Raw genomic sequence first — 19850 nt, forward strand, 5'->3', positions numbered from 1 at the left:
TGTCTACCCTGGACTGGCAAGGCCTCGTCAGGATTTCAAAGACGGGTCTTTCCTAGTTCTACTGAAGATACCAAGGAATGAACCCTTGTTTATACACACATCTTTCTGGATGTGTAAATCAGATCTGAACCTGGCTTGGAAATTGCTCCAGGTTGGATTCTAAAGTCCTGGAATGGAAATAGGAGATTTCTTGCTCCTCAGCCCCTGAAGCCAGCTGTGCCATTTCTGATGGGAATAATGCCCTGCATGTCCAGAGGCCAAAGGGATTTGTAAAAAGAACCATTCCACTGTTCAAAACAAGGGGAATCTGGCACAGAAGAACCGGAGAGCTGGCCAAATTCTCCCTGTCTGAGCTCTACCCAGACGGAGGGCTCACCTAAGAGAATGTTTCTCTGTATAATTATTTCAAGCCCTACACACAGAAAACAAACGTTTCAAGGAAGACTGCTTTGTGTCCTCCCTGAAATGGCAGGCATTATAAGGCTATTTTCTGCAGGACATTTTATTAATTGTACTAGCTGGCCGGGCCACACATTGCTGTGGCTCAGTCTGTGAAATGGAGCCTCAGAGTCCCCCTTCAGACTCCCCTCACTTTCAGAGTCCCCCTTCATTTTTTTTGAAATGTTTTACGCGTGTTCTATTTACACAGGCTCATCCCTGTGACTCCCCCCACCCATGAGCTATCCCACTATCTCCTCCCCCCACCCCCAGCTCATCCCTGTGGTTGTCCCCACCCTGTCCCGACCCATGAGGTATGCCACCCCATCCCCCCATCCCCCACCCAGGCGAGCCCGCACCTCCACTCGGTCCAGTCTGCAAAGGCGAGCTGAGATGCTGTGGAGAGGGAAGCTTTCCTAGCTGCAGTACCAGTGTAGCTGTCACTAGAGGGCACTGTTTTGTAACCTCTCCTGTGCTCCCAGCATCCCTGGCTGTCTGAGTTTTGTGTTTGGGAACAGTGGGTTTTACCTGGTTTACCTGCCATAGGTGTGACATCTGCATGCAAACACACACGTATTCCCATGTGATGTTGTGGCCAAATTTGAATGCGATCGGGCAAGGGGTTTCGGAGAAAAGTGGGCTTTAACAAACATGGACCTTCTACATTTATATATAGAGAGAGATTTATTATTGATTTTATATACTGCCCTATAGCCAGAGGTCTCATTCCATTATGAGAGCCCAAACCTGTAGCGGTGCAGTCGGGGCACAATCTCCCTGCCACCCTCCTGCTTGGTTGGACTGTTGGATGAAGAACTGGGGGAGCAGGACCCAAATCCCCACTCAGCCACCAAGCTGGCTGAGACCTGGAGCCAGTTGCAGGCTCTTAGCCTAATCTACCTCACAGGGTTGTTGTGAGAGGGAGGAGAAGCATGCATGCCACTTTCAGCTCCTTGGAGGGAAATAAATGTCATCATTGTCATCACCTAAAACACATGTGCACATGTGTGGGGGGGGGGCAAAAGGAGCTGCCACCTCTTGCCCGCCCTATGGTATTCTGATGACCCTCCTTCCACCCACCCTAATATTTGTTTTGTGCAACTCAGGCTCTCTAGATGGTGGCACAAGTCGGTCCAAAGCCCCAAGCGAAATGTTCCAGTCCCAAATCTCTGACAAATCCCCAGAGCCAAAGCTCTCAGGGTTGAGTCTTTGGCTATCAAAGCCTCAGCACAAATACTCAGGGGTCCCCAGAAGTTGCGGGGGTCCACGTCTTCCCCACCTGCCCTCTGCGCTTCTCCCCACTCACCACATTGGAAACATTGGGAGAGGCTCCTCGTTGCAGCAGGATCTTGACGATGGGGAGGTTCCCCATGAAGGCGGCCACGTGGAGAGGGGTCAGCCCAGACTGCGGACAGGAGAGAGGGAGCAAAGAGATGCAGGATGCTGTCAGCGGAGAACGGCCCCCTGGCCCTGGATCCCACAACACACAGAGAACTCTGCCTTGCAACCCTTTTGCTACCCAGCCACATACCCTCCAACATTCCTCCAATGAAAACAGGGACGTCCGAAGGAAAAGTGGGACATTCCAGGATCAAATCAGAAACCGGGACAGCTTCTGTGAATTTGGGACTGTTCTTGGAAAATAGGGACACTTGGAGGGTCTGCAGTCAGCATCTTTGGATAACAATCCAAAATATACATGAATTACTAAATATGTCTTGATCAGTTGACTGATCAACTAAAGATGTAGGCTGCAATTTATAAGAAACCCATCTTCTAGGGAGGCAGCACCTGCACTTTGGAACTCCCTGCCTAGTGACATTAGAGAGGCACCTTTGCTGTGCTCTCTTCAGTGCCAGCTAAAAACATTCTTCTTTAAGCAAGTCTACCCAGATATGTAAAATGTTGACATGTGTTTAATCTGTTTTTAGCTTAGCATTGATTATTTCTGAAATATGTTTTAAATAGTTGTTTGTATTGATAACTTCATTGTTTTATTCTTTCAGTAAACTGCTTTAAGGTTTATATAAAGTACAGAAAAGTTAACTAACTAAATAAATCATAAACCCACTTACAGGGGAGTAAGTTCCAAGGTATTGAATGGAACTTACTTCCCAGCAAGCATGCATAGGGCTGCAGCTCTAGAACCCAAGCAGCCAAGCGCACCCTTGCCTCTAGTCTCAGGCTGGGCTATTGCAATTGGGGGACAAAAAAGAAAATGTTGCCTGTCCATGGACCTTGTGCCAGAATGAGTCACCAGTATTTGGACAGCCTTGGTTCAGACACCAGTGTAGGAAGACTAAATGCATTGCTACAGTTTCACTGAGCAGAGGTTGATCCATGGCTATTAGCCAGGACAACTGGATGGAATCTCCATGTCCAGAGGACCTGGCAAAAAAGTAAAGAAAGCGAAAGGGCTGTGTCTGACACACACCCCTTCCTTAGTCTGCTTGTGGGCCTCCCGAAAGCATTTATTGGCTGCCCGTAGTTGGAAGTAGGATCATCTTGGACTAGACAGACCCTTGGCCCGGCCCAGCACATGCATTTACTTAAGGCATGAAAACCTCTGAAATGGCTTCTATAAGCCAAGCTAAATGGGGCATTTAAACACAACTGTTTCAGTTAAAAGGTAGGTGATTAATCAACTGAAAATTCCAAAATCAGTCAGACCCCCCCCCCTGAAAAAATCTCCCACAAATGCCAAGAGGCTTCTATTTGCCATGAGCCAAACTGTGAGTCAGATCTTGGGGAAACAAGAGGCTTGGAACCTCCATTTCCACTCTTATGGATGGATGGGAGTCAGGTGAAAATTCTGCCTATGGCCACAAAAAAGAAATCAGCCCAGAAAACACCCCAATACACTCCAGGCGTAATATGACGAATAAAAGGTGTGATGAATTGCTGAAAGGTATCTTTGAACTATTGCAGACTGTTTTTCTCTGGGCTAGAATGAGTTATTTCCAAGAGTTCCTCATATTAAATGCTAAAGGTCCTATGATTGTATCGAAACCAGGCCTGCCCCTCCCAAGCCAAACACAGTGACCCACAAGTTAGGGCATTTGATCTGCCAGTGCCTGGCACCTGTCCTGGAGATGCTGGACTTCAGACCAGAGATAAGCTTTGGGGCTCAACACGAAAGATTGGCTGTGTTTGGCTTGGTGGGGAACATGTTGTGTGGTCTTCATCTAAATGGTGGTTTCCCTGGGGGGAAATCCTGTGAATTAGTATTTGCAGGATTGGCTCCGGGATTCGGGGGGTTCCCTTAACTTGCAAGGTCGTGCAAATTCAGGATTCAAAAGGGCTACTTCGCCTCTCCTTGGCTGCTCTGTGCCAATGGAAAAGGGGGCACTTTTAGAGTCTGGCTCCGTGGGGTCTACACTTCACTTTTCGTGTCTAGGCCTCTGCTGGGCTTGGTGCCCTGGCAAGTGCCTAACCTTGCCGCCCTCTAGATATCCGTCATGATGTTTGTCCCAATTAATCCAAATTGCATGTGTGGCCATGGTCACGCCAGTGTGCCTCACGGCTTCCTGTGCTGCACACAGGGGGTGCCAGTACCTCAGTGACAGCATCAATGGAGGCTCCCGTCTTCAGCAAGAGCTCCATCACCCGGATGTGGTTCTTCTTGCAGGCGATGTGCAGAGGGGTGAAGCCATTCTGCAGGCACAGAGAAAAAGAGAGGCCCTTCAGTCTCCCTGGAAGAGAGACAGGTGGCCCACCCTCCTGCCACTTGCCCACCCACTCACCAGCGCCCGAGCATTGGGCTTTGCCCCCTTTTCCAGCAGGACTTTGGCCACTCGGTGGTGGCCGCAGTGGGCAGCCACATGCAGCGGTGTCAGGTGGTCCAGCGTGATGTCGTCGATGTCAGCATTGTACTGCAGCAGAAGTCTCACACAGTCCAAGTGGTCTCCCTGGGAGGCCATGTGGATGGGGGACAGGCCATTCTGTGGCAAGGAAATGCAAGGTTAGATAGAGCCTGGCATGGCCCAGAGGAGGGAGACCCAGAGCATCAGGGATCTGGAGCAATGGTTGAGGGAGGTGGGTGGGTTTAGCCTGGAGAAGAGAAGACCTTACAACTGTCTTCAAATATCAGATCGAGCATGCTTGTTATCTGCTGCTCTGGAAGGTAGGACCTGAACCAACTGATTTAAATGACCACAAAGGAGATTATGACAAAACATTAGAAATAACTTTATGATGGTAAGAACTGTTCGACTGTGGAATAGACTCCCATGAGAGGAGTCTCCTTCCTTGGAGGTTTCTTAACAGAGGTTGGATGGCCATCTGCCAGGGATGCTTTAGCTGTGATTCCTGCACTGCAGGGGGCTGGGCTGGAGGACCTTCTCAGGGATCCCATAGAATTCTATGATTCTATGATTTAAAGCACTCTTATGCCACTTTAGCACTCATGGTTCCCACCCCCACCCCCAAAGAATCCTGAGAACAACAGTTTGTTGAGGGTACAAACAGAGATGCATTTCCCAGCACCCTTAGGAAACTACAGTTCCCAGGATTCCTTGGAGAAAACCATGACTGTTAAAATGGCATAAGAGTGCTTTAAATATGTGGTGTGGAGGTGACCCTGGTAGCTGGGAAACAAGAGCCACAGTCCGGTGCCAGGGTGGGTGTTAGCAAAGGGGGAAACCACCTCTGTCTCTGGGGAATGTGATTTTGCTTGCCCCACTGCCCATCACCTTGGTCTTCGCTTGGATGGGAGCACCGTGATCCAGCAGGATTTCCGCAATCCGCACATGCCCATTCCTAGAGGCGCAGTGCAGCGGTGTCAGCTCATCCTGCAACAATGGGGCACAATAATAATAATAATAGTAATAATAATAATAATAATTTATTTATACCCCACCCATCTGGCTGGGTTTCCCCAGCCACTCTGGGCGGCTTCCAACAAAATATTAAAATAGAATGAGAGTCAGGGGTGCAAATTGGCAGCGAAAGAACCACATGTGCCACCTTGAGTTACTCGGAGGAAAGGTGGTATTACCTCCCCTGGACAAAAACCCAGAAATTTTCGAGGAAACTGAAAAATATGCAATACTTTTAAAAGCACTTTTACAGATCGAAAATTACATTATTACTTCAGGAACATAAAATGTATTATGTATTACTTAGTTTGACATTAAATTATCTGGTATATTAAAAATACAGCGTATTGAGTTAGTCATTCCTTTTTATATTTTTGATTAGAAATGGATCTATAAGATGCTGAACTGTAAGGAACTGTGCATGTCTTTCATTTTGCCAATTTATGAGCAGCAGGGAAAAACAATAAAAGCAAATGAAACCGTCAACATTACCGGTATGGTAAAAAAGAAATAAAATTATTATGTATTCTGAAAACTATTATGGGTCATATTCTATTAAGTCCTACTTAGGGTACACGAAGCTAAATTAGTCATATCTATTAATTTTAGCAGGTCTACTCTGATTAGAATTAGTGCTGAAGACTACCCAATGCCCCTTGAGTCCACTGGGCCAAGCAGGCATCAAGCACTCATTCCTATTTTTTTAAAAAAAAAACCTCAGCGAATACTGCATGAAACTTAATCAGTCTCATTTTCTGAGTTATCACTATCAGTTTCTGCTTCTTCCTGTTGGGGAAAAAGTGAGGATTTTCCTCCCTCCCATGTTCTATGCTTGCACTTCTCATGCCTGGAGTTCTCACTAAGCTGCAGTATAATTCTGAAGAAGTCCTTCTCACTAAACTCCTTTGCCAGGCTCCTTTGGAGTGGCTTCTCTTTGAGACACCCGTCCCTCTGTGGGTGAGCACGAATTCATGCAGAGATGCAGCAGCTTCCTCCTTCATAAGCAACATAGGGGAAGTCATTGAGCCACACAAAAGGGAGAAGGGAGAGGTCTCCCATTTCTCATAGTATGCAGCTCACCCTACAACCAAAAGCTGCAAGGGGCTTTGCCCTGTCTGGGCTGCCTATATCCTCACAAAGAGGAGATCAAATCCAGAGCAGTGACTCTTGGGGGGGGGGCACGGCACCCTCTTCTGGGCCTGAATATGTCTGGCTTCTCCTGTGAGTCATTAGAAAGAAGGGGGAAAGCCCAAAGGTGCTAAAAGGATTTCTGCACTACAATCTCACTACGTATGAGTACCAAATTTGAGAGCTCTCCAAACAGAGAAGAGAGTCACTGGAGGGCTTCCGTAAAGAGCAGACAATCTCCTGCCAGCACCTCTTGAGGTTCACCTTTCTCTTTGGTCTGAAGATTGGTGCCCATGATGTCCTCATGTTTAGGTAAGTAATGTTGTGTGCACATTAAAAGTAATTAAGGTAGAATAGAATGTGGGAAAGGCGCTGGTAAGCATAATAGAGGAATTAAGTGTTATCTTGGGAGGCTAGTCACGCTCCTCTGAAGTCTCTCAGCCTCACAGAGTGTTTGTTGTGGGGGAGGAAGGGAAAGGAGAATGTTAGCCGCTTTGAGACTCCTTCGGGTAGTGATAAAGCGGGATATCAAATCCAAACTATTCTTCTTCTTCTTCTTCTTTTGGGATCCCCAATATTTTGGAGATGGGGCCACCCCCAATGTTCAAAAGCACTGCAAGAGGCCAAGCGCCGCATGGCTTCAGTGGCCGGCTCCTCCTCTTCCTGCCGCAGAGGGGAAGCAGCCCCAACTGGTGGTGGTGGTGGCAAGAGGAGGAGCCGCTGGCCATTAAACTGCGCTGCCACTGGTTTGGCTCTGCCCCCTGGCTCCTCCTGACGTCAGGATGATGGGACGTCACACACATGACATTGGCCCCCGCAATCTCCCTGGCAAGATGGCGCCTCTGGCTTGCGATGTTGGTAGTGAGTGATGATTGGATGAGAGTTTGAAAGGGAGTTTGAATACTGATGAGAGGGTCCGGTTGGGAGTGTGTGGTCGCTGGAGGGAGAGTGTGGGTGGTGGCAGAGTTAGTTTGATAGAATAAGGACAGTCTTGTTGTTCGCCATTGTCTTATACAGGACAAAGAAACAAATAAGATAATACAAAACCGAACCTATAGGCTTCTGTCTGCTCAATGATTGTAACACCCTTGTTTATTCTTTCTGCTTTAATAAATGCTTGTAGTGTGCACTCATGCCATTTGACTATGTTAGAGGCAGGAGATATTTAGGGATAAGCTCAGCCAGTGGATCATGAGACTCTTAATCTCAGGGTGGTGGGTTCAAGCCCCACGCCTGGGCAAAAGATTCCTGCATTGCAGGGGGTTGGACTAGATGACTTTCGAGGTCCCTTCCAACTCTACAATTTTAATTCTTAAAAAACATAGCATCTGTGTTGGCAGCAGAGAAAAGGAAGGGCTGTGGACCTCACAGAGGGCAAGAGGTAGTAAGGGGAAGCTGAGGGGGTGCAAGGACCACATAGCTGACGGGGTGGTGGCACGACAGGGCTGCCCTCCTTTTCTCCTTCCTGCCTCTCCTGATGCAAGGCCCTGTCTTGGTTGGAAGATTCAGGACAGACAAAAGAAATGACTTTTCCACGCAGTGCAGAGTTAAACCGTGGAACTCCTTCCTACAGGAGGAAGTGATGGCCACCAGCCTGGATGGCTTTCAAAGAAAATGAGGCAAATGCATGGAGGAGGACTGAGGTCTATTGATGGCTACTAGCCAGGCTGGCTATGTTCTGCCTCCAAAGTTGGAGACAGCAAGGCTTATGGGAACCAGTTGCTGCCAACCAAAGGAGGGCATTGAATTCTGCTTGCAGGTTTCCCTTGGGGCATCTGGTTGGCCCCTGTGAGAACAGGATATTGGATGAGAGGGGCCACTGGCCTGATCTTATGTCCCTACCTTGGTGCGGGTCTCGATTTGGGCTCCCCGGTCCAGCAGCAGGCGCACCATGATGATGTTGCCCCGGCGGGAGGCGATGTGCAGTGGGGTGATGCCATTCTGTGTTTGTGGAGAGAAGAGCAGACGGGGATGTCTCATACCCAGCCAAACCACTGGCTCATCTTGCCTAGCAATGCCTCTTCTGATGGGCTATGGCTTTCCCAGATCCCAATCAGGGATTGAACCCAGGAACTTCTGCATGCAAGCCAGCCCTTTCCTAGCAACACATGTGGAGCCATTTCCAACCTTTCTGGACAACCTTCCGAAACGCCAGAGGTGGGTGGGACCAGAGGCAAAGCTGAGTGCAGCAACAAACATCAGTGCCACCTTTGTAGAGCAGGATGGTTTCTACATGTCCCTACGCTTTCCCCCATCCAGGCAACCAAAAGGCATTAAAGCAGCTCAAGGACACATTCTAGCCAGGCAAAAACACTTATGGAGGGTGTCTGTCAGGCATGCTGAAGGGTGTGTGGCCTGGGGGAAAGGGTGTGGCCTTGGAAGAGGGCCAGACAGATGCCTGGAGGGCCACATTTGCACCCTAGGATTGTGGTCCCAACCTCTGTTCTGTGTTGTTCCACTGTGCAGCGGTCAGGCACTCGGCTGCAGGGCTCCCTTTTGCAAGGGTCTCTAAAGCCCTCTGGGCGCGAGTGCCTCTTCAGCAAAGCTTCCCAAAGCTTTCAGCAAAGCTTTCCAGCCCGATCCCACCCGCACCACCAGCACTCCAATTCTGCCCCAAGCCTTATAGGCTGGCTGTGATCCTCAAGGACACCACAAAGCTAACTTAGTACTTGGTCAGCTTACTCCCAAGGAGCAATCTGGCTCCCTCACACATCCATTGATCTTCAGACCCAGCAACTCATCTCACTGTGTCTCCCACGGCTGCCTCAATGCTGTCTTGGGGGAAAGACCTGCGTCTTGCTCTTCTGACTCCTCGGTTAATGCTTATGGGGCTTGAGTTTCTCCTGGCCTTCCCTCCCGTCCCACTGGACCAACAGCCAGCTCTGCTACAGCCCCAGAGGCAGGGCCACTTGCAGATGGGCATCCACTAGAGAGATGAGGTCTCGCATCTAAGCTGAGACTGACTGATAAACTGTACCTGTTTATCTACTTGCACTTTTTTTGGCGTGTTTTTGAACTGCTAGGTTGGCAGGAGCTGGGACCGAGCAACGGGAGCTCACCTCGTCACGAGGATTTGAACCGCCGACCTTCTGATTGGCAAGCCCTAGGCACTGTGGTTTAGACCACAGCGCCACCCACGTCCCGTTCTATGTGCTGGGTTTTTTTATTTAAAAAACATCTCTTTTTCCATTTTTATACAAAGAAGCATTCAACCATTCATGCAAGCCATCCCCTGGAACAATCTGAAGTAGCACATAGGAAGCTGCCTTAAACAGAGTCAGTCCATTGATCCATCCAGCTCAGTATTGTCTACACTGGCCAGGCTTTCAAGAAAGTGTCTCTTCCAGTCCTACCTGGAGATGCCAGGGATTGAGCTTGGGACCTTCTGCCTACAAGGCAGGTGCTCTATGCCGAGCTGTGGCCCTTCCCTTACTTATCCTTCTGTAACCATGGGGGCCATGTCAATGGGCCTCCTGCAAGAGCCGACAGAGGACTCTGGACACCCACCTGGGGAGTGAAATTGACGCTTGCGCCTCGGTTCAGTAGTAACTGGGCCACGTTGAGGTTCTCGTAGTGTGCAGCAATGTGCAGTGGGGTAAAACCAGTCTGTGGGAGAGAAGAGGGTGGGGAGACTCCAGGTGAAAATAATGCCATGACCTACAGTATCTGCAGAATGCAGGAAGCACTTCAAAGCTGGCTCTACTGCCAGCCATTTTCTTTAGGTGGCTGGGCTAGGAGAGATTGAGCCTGGAAACTAAGCCTTGCTCAGTCTAAGGCAGCCCCTCAAAGGCAGCCATTGGCCCTTCCAAGCTATGGCCCTTACTGGACCTCCCTGCCTACCTTGGACAGGACGTCCGCATTGGGGTCGTTCTGCAGGAGCACAGCCGCTGTCCGAGTGTCGTCATTGCGTGCAGCTATGTGCAGCGCTGGCAGCCGCACTTTGCCCTTGGTCCCGTAGTTAATCAGGTGAGCCACCACATTTTCATGGCCCTGCTGCAGAGCCACGGCCAGAGGTGTGAATCCATCCTGCCGTGGATCAGGGAAGAAGGAAGAGACACAGAGTGAGCCAAGGGGTCCATGTCAGAGCATGGAGTGGGAACGCTGGACAAAGGGGGAGCTACTCACTTCCGTGGCGACGTTTTGGTTGGCACCGTTCTCCAGCAGGAACTTGACCACTTCCAGGTGATTCTCCTGCGCTGCCATGTACAGAGGCGTAAAGCCTTTCTGTAAACACAGAATCAGAACCTGCATTGCCATCTGCACAAAACAACCCCCACTGATTGCTGCTGATCACAGAAGGTGAGGGAGGCACAAGGGGTGAAATGGATTGGCTTATGGGGCAAAGGGAAATACTCAATGGTCACATAACATAACAGCAAAAAGCCTGTTTCTGAGTCCCAGATCTTTGGCACATGGCGTGATGACCAATGCAAACCAGAGCGGTGCTATGCAGAGAGAAAGAGGGTTGCTTATCAGCAGCTCCTGCTGAACTTTACAGGGAGAAGGCTGCAAACTGGCACAAAAAGTAGGGCCAAGGGGAACCTGCCCTTGGTTCTGCTTTTGGAAGTTTCCCTTCTATGTCTGGAAAAGCGCCCCCGTCCCTCTGGATGGCGAGACAGAAGGAAACCTGTCCCTGGAAGGCAAGGACCCAAAGAGAAGAGAGCAATACCACTCTGCTTCCAAATAAACCAACACAAGGAAACTTCCCCGTGTGTCCCCTGGGCTAATTGGTATGGGGAGGTGGGTTGGGTTAGGGGCATCATTTGGATTCTCCACTGTAGGCACCAAAATGCCTTGGGACCACCCATAAAATAACAGAGAAGGAGACAGTGTGGGGCTGGAGTAGGATTTAGGATGAGGGAGGGAGGGAGGGAGGGAGGAAGGATTTGGAAAGGGAAGAAGGTTATCAACGATGAAATTTTAAACAACAGTTCTGCATTTTTTATTCATTTCAGTTTCCACTCAAGATCCTGCTTAGCAAAGAACAAACTAGAAAGGAAACAAATAAATTGCTAGCCCAATGCAAATCTCATTCTGTGCATATTAAAATCAAATGGTTGGAATTACCAGCTGTTTACTCACCTGCTTAGCAAAAGTATCGCCAGCATAAGCGGAGAGGCTGAGCATTAGCTCTAAAGCACTCACAAAATGAGCATGGCTTCATGTTTATGCAACCAAAGGCAAGCATACTCAGTCTCCTTGCTTTGGGAAAATGACTCAAAAGTACAAATTGCAAACAGGATCAGAAGGATTTGGGGGAGGGGGAGGGGTCTGCTTGCTGATCTCAGCCAGAATGACGGACAGCAGTGAGTCCTGAAAACAGAGAGCTTGCCCTCTAGGCCCCCTAAGCCTGTCATTCTGCATTCCACCACCCCCCACCTTGCCTCAGTGCTTCCCTACCCAATTTCTCTCCAACTCCCTGGCATTTGTTTGACCTTCAGATACCTGCTTATGTAACTCAAAGACACAGCAGACTGTCACGGAGGGGCAGTGCCTCCCCAGGGCCAGCAGGGGGCTCCTGTGCCAAATGATAGTCCCTATTCCATCCAAACAGACACAGAGACATGACGACCCACACTGCCCCCCCCCCCCCGCAGCTCTGCCGGAACAGGTGACATGAGGGTGGTTGGCTGCCTGGCAGAAAGAGTGACGCTGGCAGGGAGATAGCCAGGGACCGAAGCTGCTCAGAAGCATCTACATGATACACACAGAGGGACACAAGAAAGAGACCTTGGATGGCTTTGAATCCACAAGCTTCACCCAGCCCAGGCAGACACAAGCCAAGCGATATTTACAATGCTGCAAACTTGAAATGGGCAGATTAATCAGCCAGCCAACACCATCGGTGATTGGTTTGAAATAGATCCGGAGCCACAATCTCTCTTGCAGGGACCACATAATGGTGGCGGGTGGGCAGAACAGGCAGAGCAACAGATGGAACTCATCTGTTTGGACAGTGGCAGACAGTCCAGCCATGGCTTCACACTCTCCTGGAGCGCTTCTTGCCAGGCAGGCGGTGCTTCTCTCTCACTTGGAAGGAGGACAGAACAGAGAGGGACGGAGGCCGGCGGGTTTAGGAACATCAACATTTGCTTCTATGCTTACTTTTGCCTGGGCTCCCCACCACCACCACCCTTTGCTTGTGGCCCCTGGATGCTTATTCAGAAGGCAATGTGGCCCTTTGTCTGAAAAAGGTTCCCTAGCCCTGTTCTAGTATTACTACTACTACTACTACTAAGGTAAAGGTAAAGGGACCCCTGACCATTAGGTCCAGTCGTGACCGACTCTGGGGTTGCGCGCTCATCTCGCATTATTGGCCGAGGGAGCCGGCGTATAGCTTCCAGGTCATGTGGCCAGCATGACTAAGCCGCTTCTGGCAAACCAGAGCAGCACATGGAAACGCCGTTTACCTTCCCGCTGTTTACCTTCCCGCTTTATCTACTTGCACTTTGACGTGCTTTCAAACTGCTAGGTTGGCAGGAGCTGGGACCGAGCAACGGGAGCTCACCCCGTCACAGGGATTCGAACCGCCGACCTTCTGATCGGCAAGCCCTAGGCTCAGTGGTTTAACCCACAGCGCCACTACTACTACTACTTAAAACAAAAAAAAGGCCCACGGCTTGGCTGGCTTGCCTGAGTCTGGCAAAGGACAGCTGGATCATGTGGCATCGGTTTCCTTGCGCGCCCAATACTCTCTGCGCCCTGCTTGTTAAGGGGCCTGGCCCATTGCTGGTCTTTTCCCGCAGAGTCTCCAAAGCCCTGAAGCTCCAGAGCCTCCCAGCTCCTTGGCCAGGCGAGGCCACTGCAGGGAGAGGGAGAGGGAGAGGGAGAGGGAGAGGGAGAGGGAGAGGGAGAGGGAGAGGGAGAGGGAGAGGCAGGCAACTCACCTGGGACTGTGCATTGACATTTGCCCCAAAGTTCACCAGCTCCCTCACCACGTCCTCTTGTCCTGCCAAGGCAGCGATGTGCAAGGCTGTGTTCCCTTTCTGAAAAAGCCAGATGGAAGAAAAGGGTCAAGCAGGGTACAAATTGCAAGCAGGCTAGGAAGAAAACACCTTTAAAAACAAACAAACAAACAAACCACAAACAAACAAACCCCTACGGATCTATACACTGAGAAAACAGCAGGACACCCCCCCCCCCAAGTTGGGTAGCGTATCACTAGCATATTTTGTTCTTGTTGACATCCATCTGTCTCAAGATACAATGGAGTATGCCTCTGGGGGTGAAATCAAACCGCTGTGCTAGTAGCATCGAAGTCACCTCCCTGGGGCGCAACCTGGGGAGTGTGTCTGGAGATCCTGGGCTGCCCAGGCAACAAGACCCCCCCTCTCGGCCTGGGTGGTCCAAAGGAAAGCAGAGCAATTCCTTTGACACCAACTTGGCTGCAGGAGTCGCCGGAAGGAGGTGTTCAAGGCGCCATCCAACCCTCTTAGGGACTCCACTCCAGTTTTGTGTAGGGTTTAGTCCTTAGCCTTTTCTTCTCCTGAAGAAGCGTCTCCACCTCCATTGTTCAATTCTATGAATGTGACGACAGAGTCAGCTGAGCGGGCGGACAGCCACTCTTTAACCCACCCCAATTAACCACATATTTTAACCACACAATTAGGGGCTGTTAATGATCATAAGTGAAGTCCACAATTGCTAGGATTCTGCAGGCTCTAAATAAAGCTGGTGGCTAGACTTCAGGCTGGTGGGATTTACTTTGAATCAAACAAAACATTTTGTTAATTATGGGAAACCAATCAACATGCACTTAAAAAAAATCAGGATTGGAACTGTGCACTGTTTAACCCTTTCTCTCTGTTGTATTTCCAGCAGAAATCCTTTCCCATTAGGGCAGCAAAGAGCAACTTTGTGGGGAGATTTCTGTTTGGTCTCTATAAAGGATATATATATATATATATATATATATATATATATATATATATATATGGGATTCTAGCCCAGGAGAGGCTTATTTGCTGGCCCCAGCAACTATGAGAGCTCTTCTTGTTGGTTGCAGGCCATCTTTGTCTGTCTCCAACCTCAGTTTCACAAGAGCCATTCCCACCCCAACCTTGGGGGGGGGCTTACCTTGGTGGTGGTCTCCAAAATTATTTCCTTGTGCAGCAACTCAGCCACCATCTTCACATGTCCCTCCTTGGAGGCCAGGTGCAAAGCATTCAACCCATTCTGGAAAAAGGAGAGACTCCATGAGACCATGGCCGGAGGTGAGCTTGCTTGTTCTTCACTGGCCCTGCCTTGCAACAAGTTCAGATTCAGCCAGGGCAAGGGCTCAGTTGTTCAACCCAAAGTGTTGGGGAGAGGGGCAACTGTTCCACACACACCACATGCTTCATCAACGGGGGCATTGCAGGTATCCTGCAACATTTCTGGTGTGTGTGATCTCTTTATTATAGTTCTGCCACATGCATATATAATTATGCAGGATCAATCTAAAATATCTAAAATATAAAGTTGAAAACATCCAGGAATAGCCACAAATATCTACACGACAATAATTAAAAAATATTAGTTTGCTACTAGTCGCAGCTGTTAATCCTACTAACTACAGGTAGAAGAAATTCCACGGTAATGGTTCTAGATTAAGCTTTTAGTGGGTCATTGATTCATCTTCCAACTGGGTCCTAACAATGGCGCCAATAAAGACTCCAAGTTTCTTCTGGCAAAGGCTGAATCAGTTTGAGTCCGTGAGCAGAACCGGCCGTGAGCAGAACATGGCTCCGCCTTGCCAGCCCCCCTGCTGCCCCCCTGAGCAAGAGGCCAGCAGAGCAAGTGAGCACAGCATCCAGGCTCACCACCTTCCCAAGCACAACGGAGAGACCCTAGAAAAGCGGCCAGGTGAGAGGGGAGACATTTGAAACTCCTATGCACAGGTTGGGCGGGGGGTCACCTCTAGACTGTCAGTATTTCACAGGAGGAATCCAAGGGTGTACTTTAGGTCTGTGCAACTGAAGTGGATGAAAGCTAGTCTGTCACGCTGGCACAACAAAACCACTTAACAGCAACAGCAACAACCTGTTGGGATGAATGAATGGTTAAGAGGGAAAGTGTGGGATGAATGAATGATGTGGAAACACCCTGGAAACAAATCATTATGAATTCGGGAGGAAAGTTCATGACCGTATAACCTCCCTGCAAGCAAATCAGAATGAATGCTCAATAAAGTCTAAGCTCTGCGTAATCTTTGTGCAAGCGAATCAGTATGCCTGCTCCATCAATAGGTCATCTGGATGAGAAGCCCAAAGTAACACCACATCCGCACCAGAAATTTTTAAGCAACATTGTACTGGTTTAAACAGTCATGCCCCCCCCTGAATCCTGGGGACCACAGTTTGTTCAGGGTGATAAGGGAGAGTTAATAGGAAGCCCTTATGCCCCTACAGGTAGGGACCCAGGTGGCACTGTGGGCTAAACCACTGAGCCTAGGGCTTGCTGATCAGAAGGTCGGCGGTTCGAATCCCTGTGACGGGGTGAGCTCCCATTGCTCGGTCCCAGCTCCTGCCAACCTAGCAGTTCGAAAGCACATCAAAATGCAAGTAGATAAATAGGAACCGCTATAGCGGGAAGGTAAACGGCGTTTCCATGTGCTGCTCTGGTTCGCCAGAAGCGGCTTTGCCATGCTGGCCACATGACCTGGAAGCTGTACGCCGGCTCCCTCGGCCAATAATGCGAGATGAGCACACAACCCCAGAGTCGGTCACAACTGGACCTAATGGTCAGGGGTCCCTTTACCTTTTATGCCCCTACAGGTAGAGCTACAGTTCTCAGAGTGGTTTAACAATCAATCTCTTCTCCCAGGGAACGTTGGGAATCGCAGCTCTGGAAGGGGAATTAGAGTTTCCAAACAATTCTCAGCACCCTTAACAAACCAGAGTTCCCAGAATTATTATTGGGGGGGCACACACACAACTGTTTTAAATAAATACCATAGTGCTTTAAATGTATGTACTATGTGTGGCCCAAGACTGATGGCCATCCTACTGGTCCCTAAACTCATACAGGTAAATAACATCTTTGCCCTGAAAGCCCCAAACTCCCACAGGCTCCCCCCACCCACCCCAAACCATGTGGATTCTTCCTTTTCAGCTAGGCACCACACTGGCACCCCAGGGCAATCCAAGCCTCTTTCTCTTTTCTGCTGGGCATCTAATGTGGCACATGACAGATGAAAGATGCAGCTGCAGCTCCTCTGAGAATGGTGGTGATGGAATCAAGGTTGGTGCAGATGGTGATGGTGATCAGATGGTAGGTTAAGAGGCTGTGCTCAGTTTTGTGTGAGAAGACAAGGCTTGTGGGCTAGGTCTGACCACACGCATCCCTCTCTTATCTCATACAGGACATGTGAGGTTGGACCTTGACCACAAGTGTGATATTCCCCAGGGTATCAGGCCATGAGAGGCCAGCAGTGGACGGGCACCTGGGTCTTCACTTAACAAGCTCCAGAATTTGTCATGACTGGCAGATGATCAGTCCCAAAGCAAATGTCCCATTTGACCGAGAATCAGGTAGTGCACCCCCCCCATGCCCATTCGACTCATAGGCAAGCAATTTTCACCGGTGGTTCATCCCAGAAAGCCACGTTTCCATTTACTCAATTCATTAATAAGACTATAGATGGCCAACTCATTAAAAAACCCAATAAAATCATTAAAACATCATAAAATTACAATACAGTGGTACCTCGGTTTATGAACACAATTGGTTCTGGAAGTCTGTTCATAAACTGAAGCGTTCATAAATTGAAGCGAACTTTCCCATTGAAAGTAATGGAAAGTGGATTAATCCGTTCCAGACGGGTCGGCAGAGTACTCAACCTGAAGCGTACTTAACCCGAAGCATGGGTGTAATTGGTTCCTGAAGTCTGTTCATAAACTGAAGCGTTCATAAACTGAAGCAAACTTTCCCATTGAAAGTAATGGCAAGTGAATTAATCCGTTCTAGACGGGTCCGCGGCATTAGTAAACTGAAAATTCGTAAACTGAGGTGTTCGTAAACCGAGGTTCCACTGTATCACAAATGACAGAGCAAAAGACCAACACTGAATTTTATTTATCTAAAAATTCTTGGCATAACAAAATCATTCTGAACAGGTAATGAAATATCAGAATTGTAGGCAGACCTCTGTTTGAATTCAAGCATCTCTGCCTCCAACTGAGAGGCTTCTGCTCCACAAATCTGTCCTGTCTTCTTTCAAAGCCACCTGCTGGAGCCATCCCTGCCTTTGGTGGGAGCGAGTTCCTTACCTTAATTATGCGCCATGTATCTTCTTCACATTTATCTGTCCTGAATTTATCTGTCCTGAATCTTCCAACCTTCAGCTTCATTGGATGTCTACATTATTATTTATTAAAGGCCAAGTTTCCAGTCGTTATAGTTGTAAAAAAGAAGGGTGGATGAAATAGTAGAGGGGCTGGCAGGCAAAGGATCCAGGGTTTAGAGGCTCAAGCACAGTTGCCTTGGGGGGGGGGGCTAGTGCGACAGCGCAATGGCACTTAAAAATGAGAGTGTGCACCCAACTCACAGAACACCAATCCCACGAATTCCCACAGACCACCTCAGATTATCTTGTGGGGGACTTGTGTGAGGTAAACTTAATAATCTGGAGTCTCAGGCAGGATTTGTTCAAATAAACAATAATGGTTTTATTTTACAAGGAAGTTTATGGCACAGGTGGATAAAACTTAAGATACTTCAGTTTACAATGTTATTTCACTTCAAGGTTTCACACTTAATACAGTGGTGCCTCGACTTACAAAGGCGATCCGTTCCGTGACGCTCTTCGTAAGTCGAAACCTTCGGATGTCGAGGCACCCATATTGCGCATGCACAGACCACGTGTGCCGCTTCTGCGCAGGCGCAGAACGCATGCACGGCAAAAATACTTCTGGGTTTCCGGACTTCGTAAGTCGAAACCTTTGGAAGTCGAGGCATTCAGAAGTCGAGGCACCACTGTACTTTGGTTCTTAACAAGGTGGTACTTTCTGTCAGTTACACACCCCATAGACAACCCTACTCCTGTGGTACTCCAAGTAACAGACCCAAGGTTTCACTGGTCTGGGAGTCTTCTCTTACTCTCCCCTCCTGACTGGAATGAGACCTAAGTAGATGGTCTCTTTCCAGCTTCTACTTCTCCAGGCTCAGCTCCAGCCTCCCAGTCAATTCCTGGCCTAATTACTCTCACAGGACACCACACACTGTCTTTCACCCTCAGCTCAGAGCCTTTCTCTAGCTTGTGATATTTCCTCAGAGTGGATGTTTCTTCCTAGAACCAACTCTCTCTCCTCTCACTCCCTATCTCCCTACCTATCCTCCCAACCTCAATGCCAACCTGCTCCAAAACCTCCTCCCAACACTCCCTCCCGGTCTCTCCAAATCCTCTCCTTTTCAACTCCCCCTCCTGGAACCTCAGCCAATCAGAGGCTGCTGTAGATTAACCCTTTTCTGGCATGGGGAGAAGAAGAGGAGGAGGAGGAGGAGGAGGAGGAGGAGGAGGAGGAGGAGTTTGGATTTGCTATCCCGCTTTATCACTACCCTAAGGAGTCTCAAAGTGGCTAACATTCTCCTTTTCCTTCCTCCCCCACAACAAACACCCTGTGAGGTGAATGGGGCTGAGAGACTTCAGAGAAGTGTGACTAGCCCAAGGTCACCCAGCAGCTGCATGTGGAGGAGCGGAGACACAAACCCAGTTCCCCAGATTACGAGTCTACCGCTCTTAACCACTACACCACACTGGCTCAGAAATACTTGGGGACCCAACCTGCCCCAGCAAAAACAAACTTTTCCGTCACAGCTAGCAATGCAGAAATACCGTATTTTTCCGTATATAAGACTAGGGTTTTTTTATTTTTACCAAAACAATTGCTTTAAAGTTGGGGTTCATCTTATACACGGGTAGTGCCGAGGGGGTGTTTTCTTAATTTGGAGTCCCCCAAAATAGGGGGCATCTTATACATGGGGGTGTCTTATACACGGAAAAATACGGTACTTCAAAATCCACAGCGGAGGTGGAGATGCCTTTATTAGGACCAACCAAAATGGCACAAAATAGCAAGCAAGCTTTTGAGTTCTCCAGAACTCTTAATCAGACAGGAAGTGAAGTGAAGCGGACAGCGAGGGGGGGGGGTTGAGTAACGTGGGGAGAGAGAAAAAGCTGGCTTGGGGTGAGGCATGGAGTCTCCCCTCTGACACCACCCTTTTTGTGTAGCAATGCAGAGAAAATTATGTAGAAGAGGAAGATTGCTGAATAAGTCGTTGGGGGGGGGAAACATAAGGGAATGAAAAACTAGCACAGTTGCATCGTTTAAGGTTTCAGATCACGGCTTTTCCTGGAGCGGAATATGGGGTCTTGGTACTGAATTTTGATTTCCCTTGGCACAACATGCAGATAATCTACACGTATAAACTGTTAATGCCACTGCCTGTTTATCTTTCATTGAAGACAAATTTATAGCTTCTGGTAGC

General features: G+C 48.9%; 1 protein-coding gene across 1 annotated transcript in view; it reads right to left on the minus strand.

The window, feature by feature from the left end:
• Nucleotides 1-19850, minus strand: part of ANK1 (ankyrin 1) — a 184857-nt gene that overhangs the window by 70826 nt on the left and 94181 nt on the right. Inside the window, 10 exon segments of the mRNA XM_035119972.2 lie at nucleotides 1745-1843; nucleotides 3994-4092; nucleotides 4182-4379; nucleotides 5130-5228; nucleotides 8226-8324; nucleotides 9891-9989; nucleotides 10224-10409; nucleotides 10509-10607; nucleotides 13271-13369; nucleotides 14460-14558. Coding sequence (XP_034975863.1) covers nucleotides 1745-1843; nucleotides 3994-4092; nucleotides 4182-4379; nucleotides 5130-5228; nucleotides 8226-8324; nucleotides 9891-9989; nucleotides 10224-10409; nucleotides 10509-10607; nucleotides 13271-13369; nucleotides 14460-14558 — 1176 coding nt within the window.

Source organism: Zootoca vivipara, chromosome 6, assembly GCF_963506605.1.
Source record: "Zootoca vivipara chromosome 6, rZooViv1.1, whole genome shotgun sequence".
Lineage (NCBI taxonomy): Eukaryota > Metazoa > Chordata > Lepidosauria > Squamata > Lacertidae > Zootoca > Zootoca vivipara.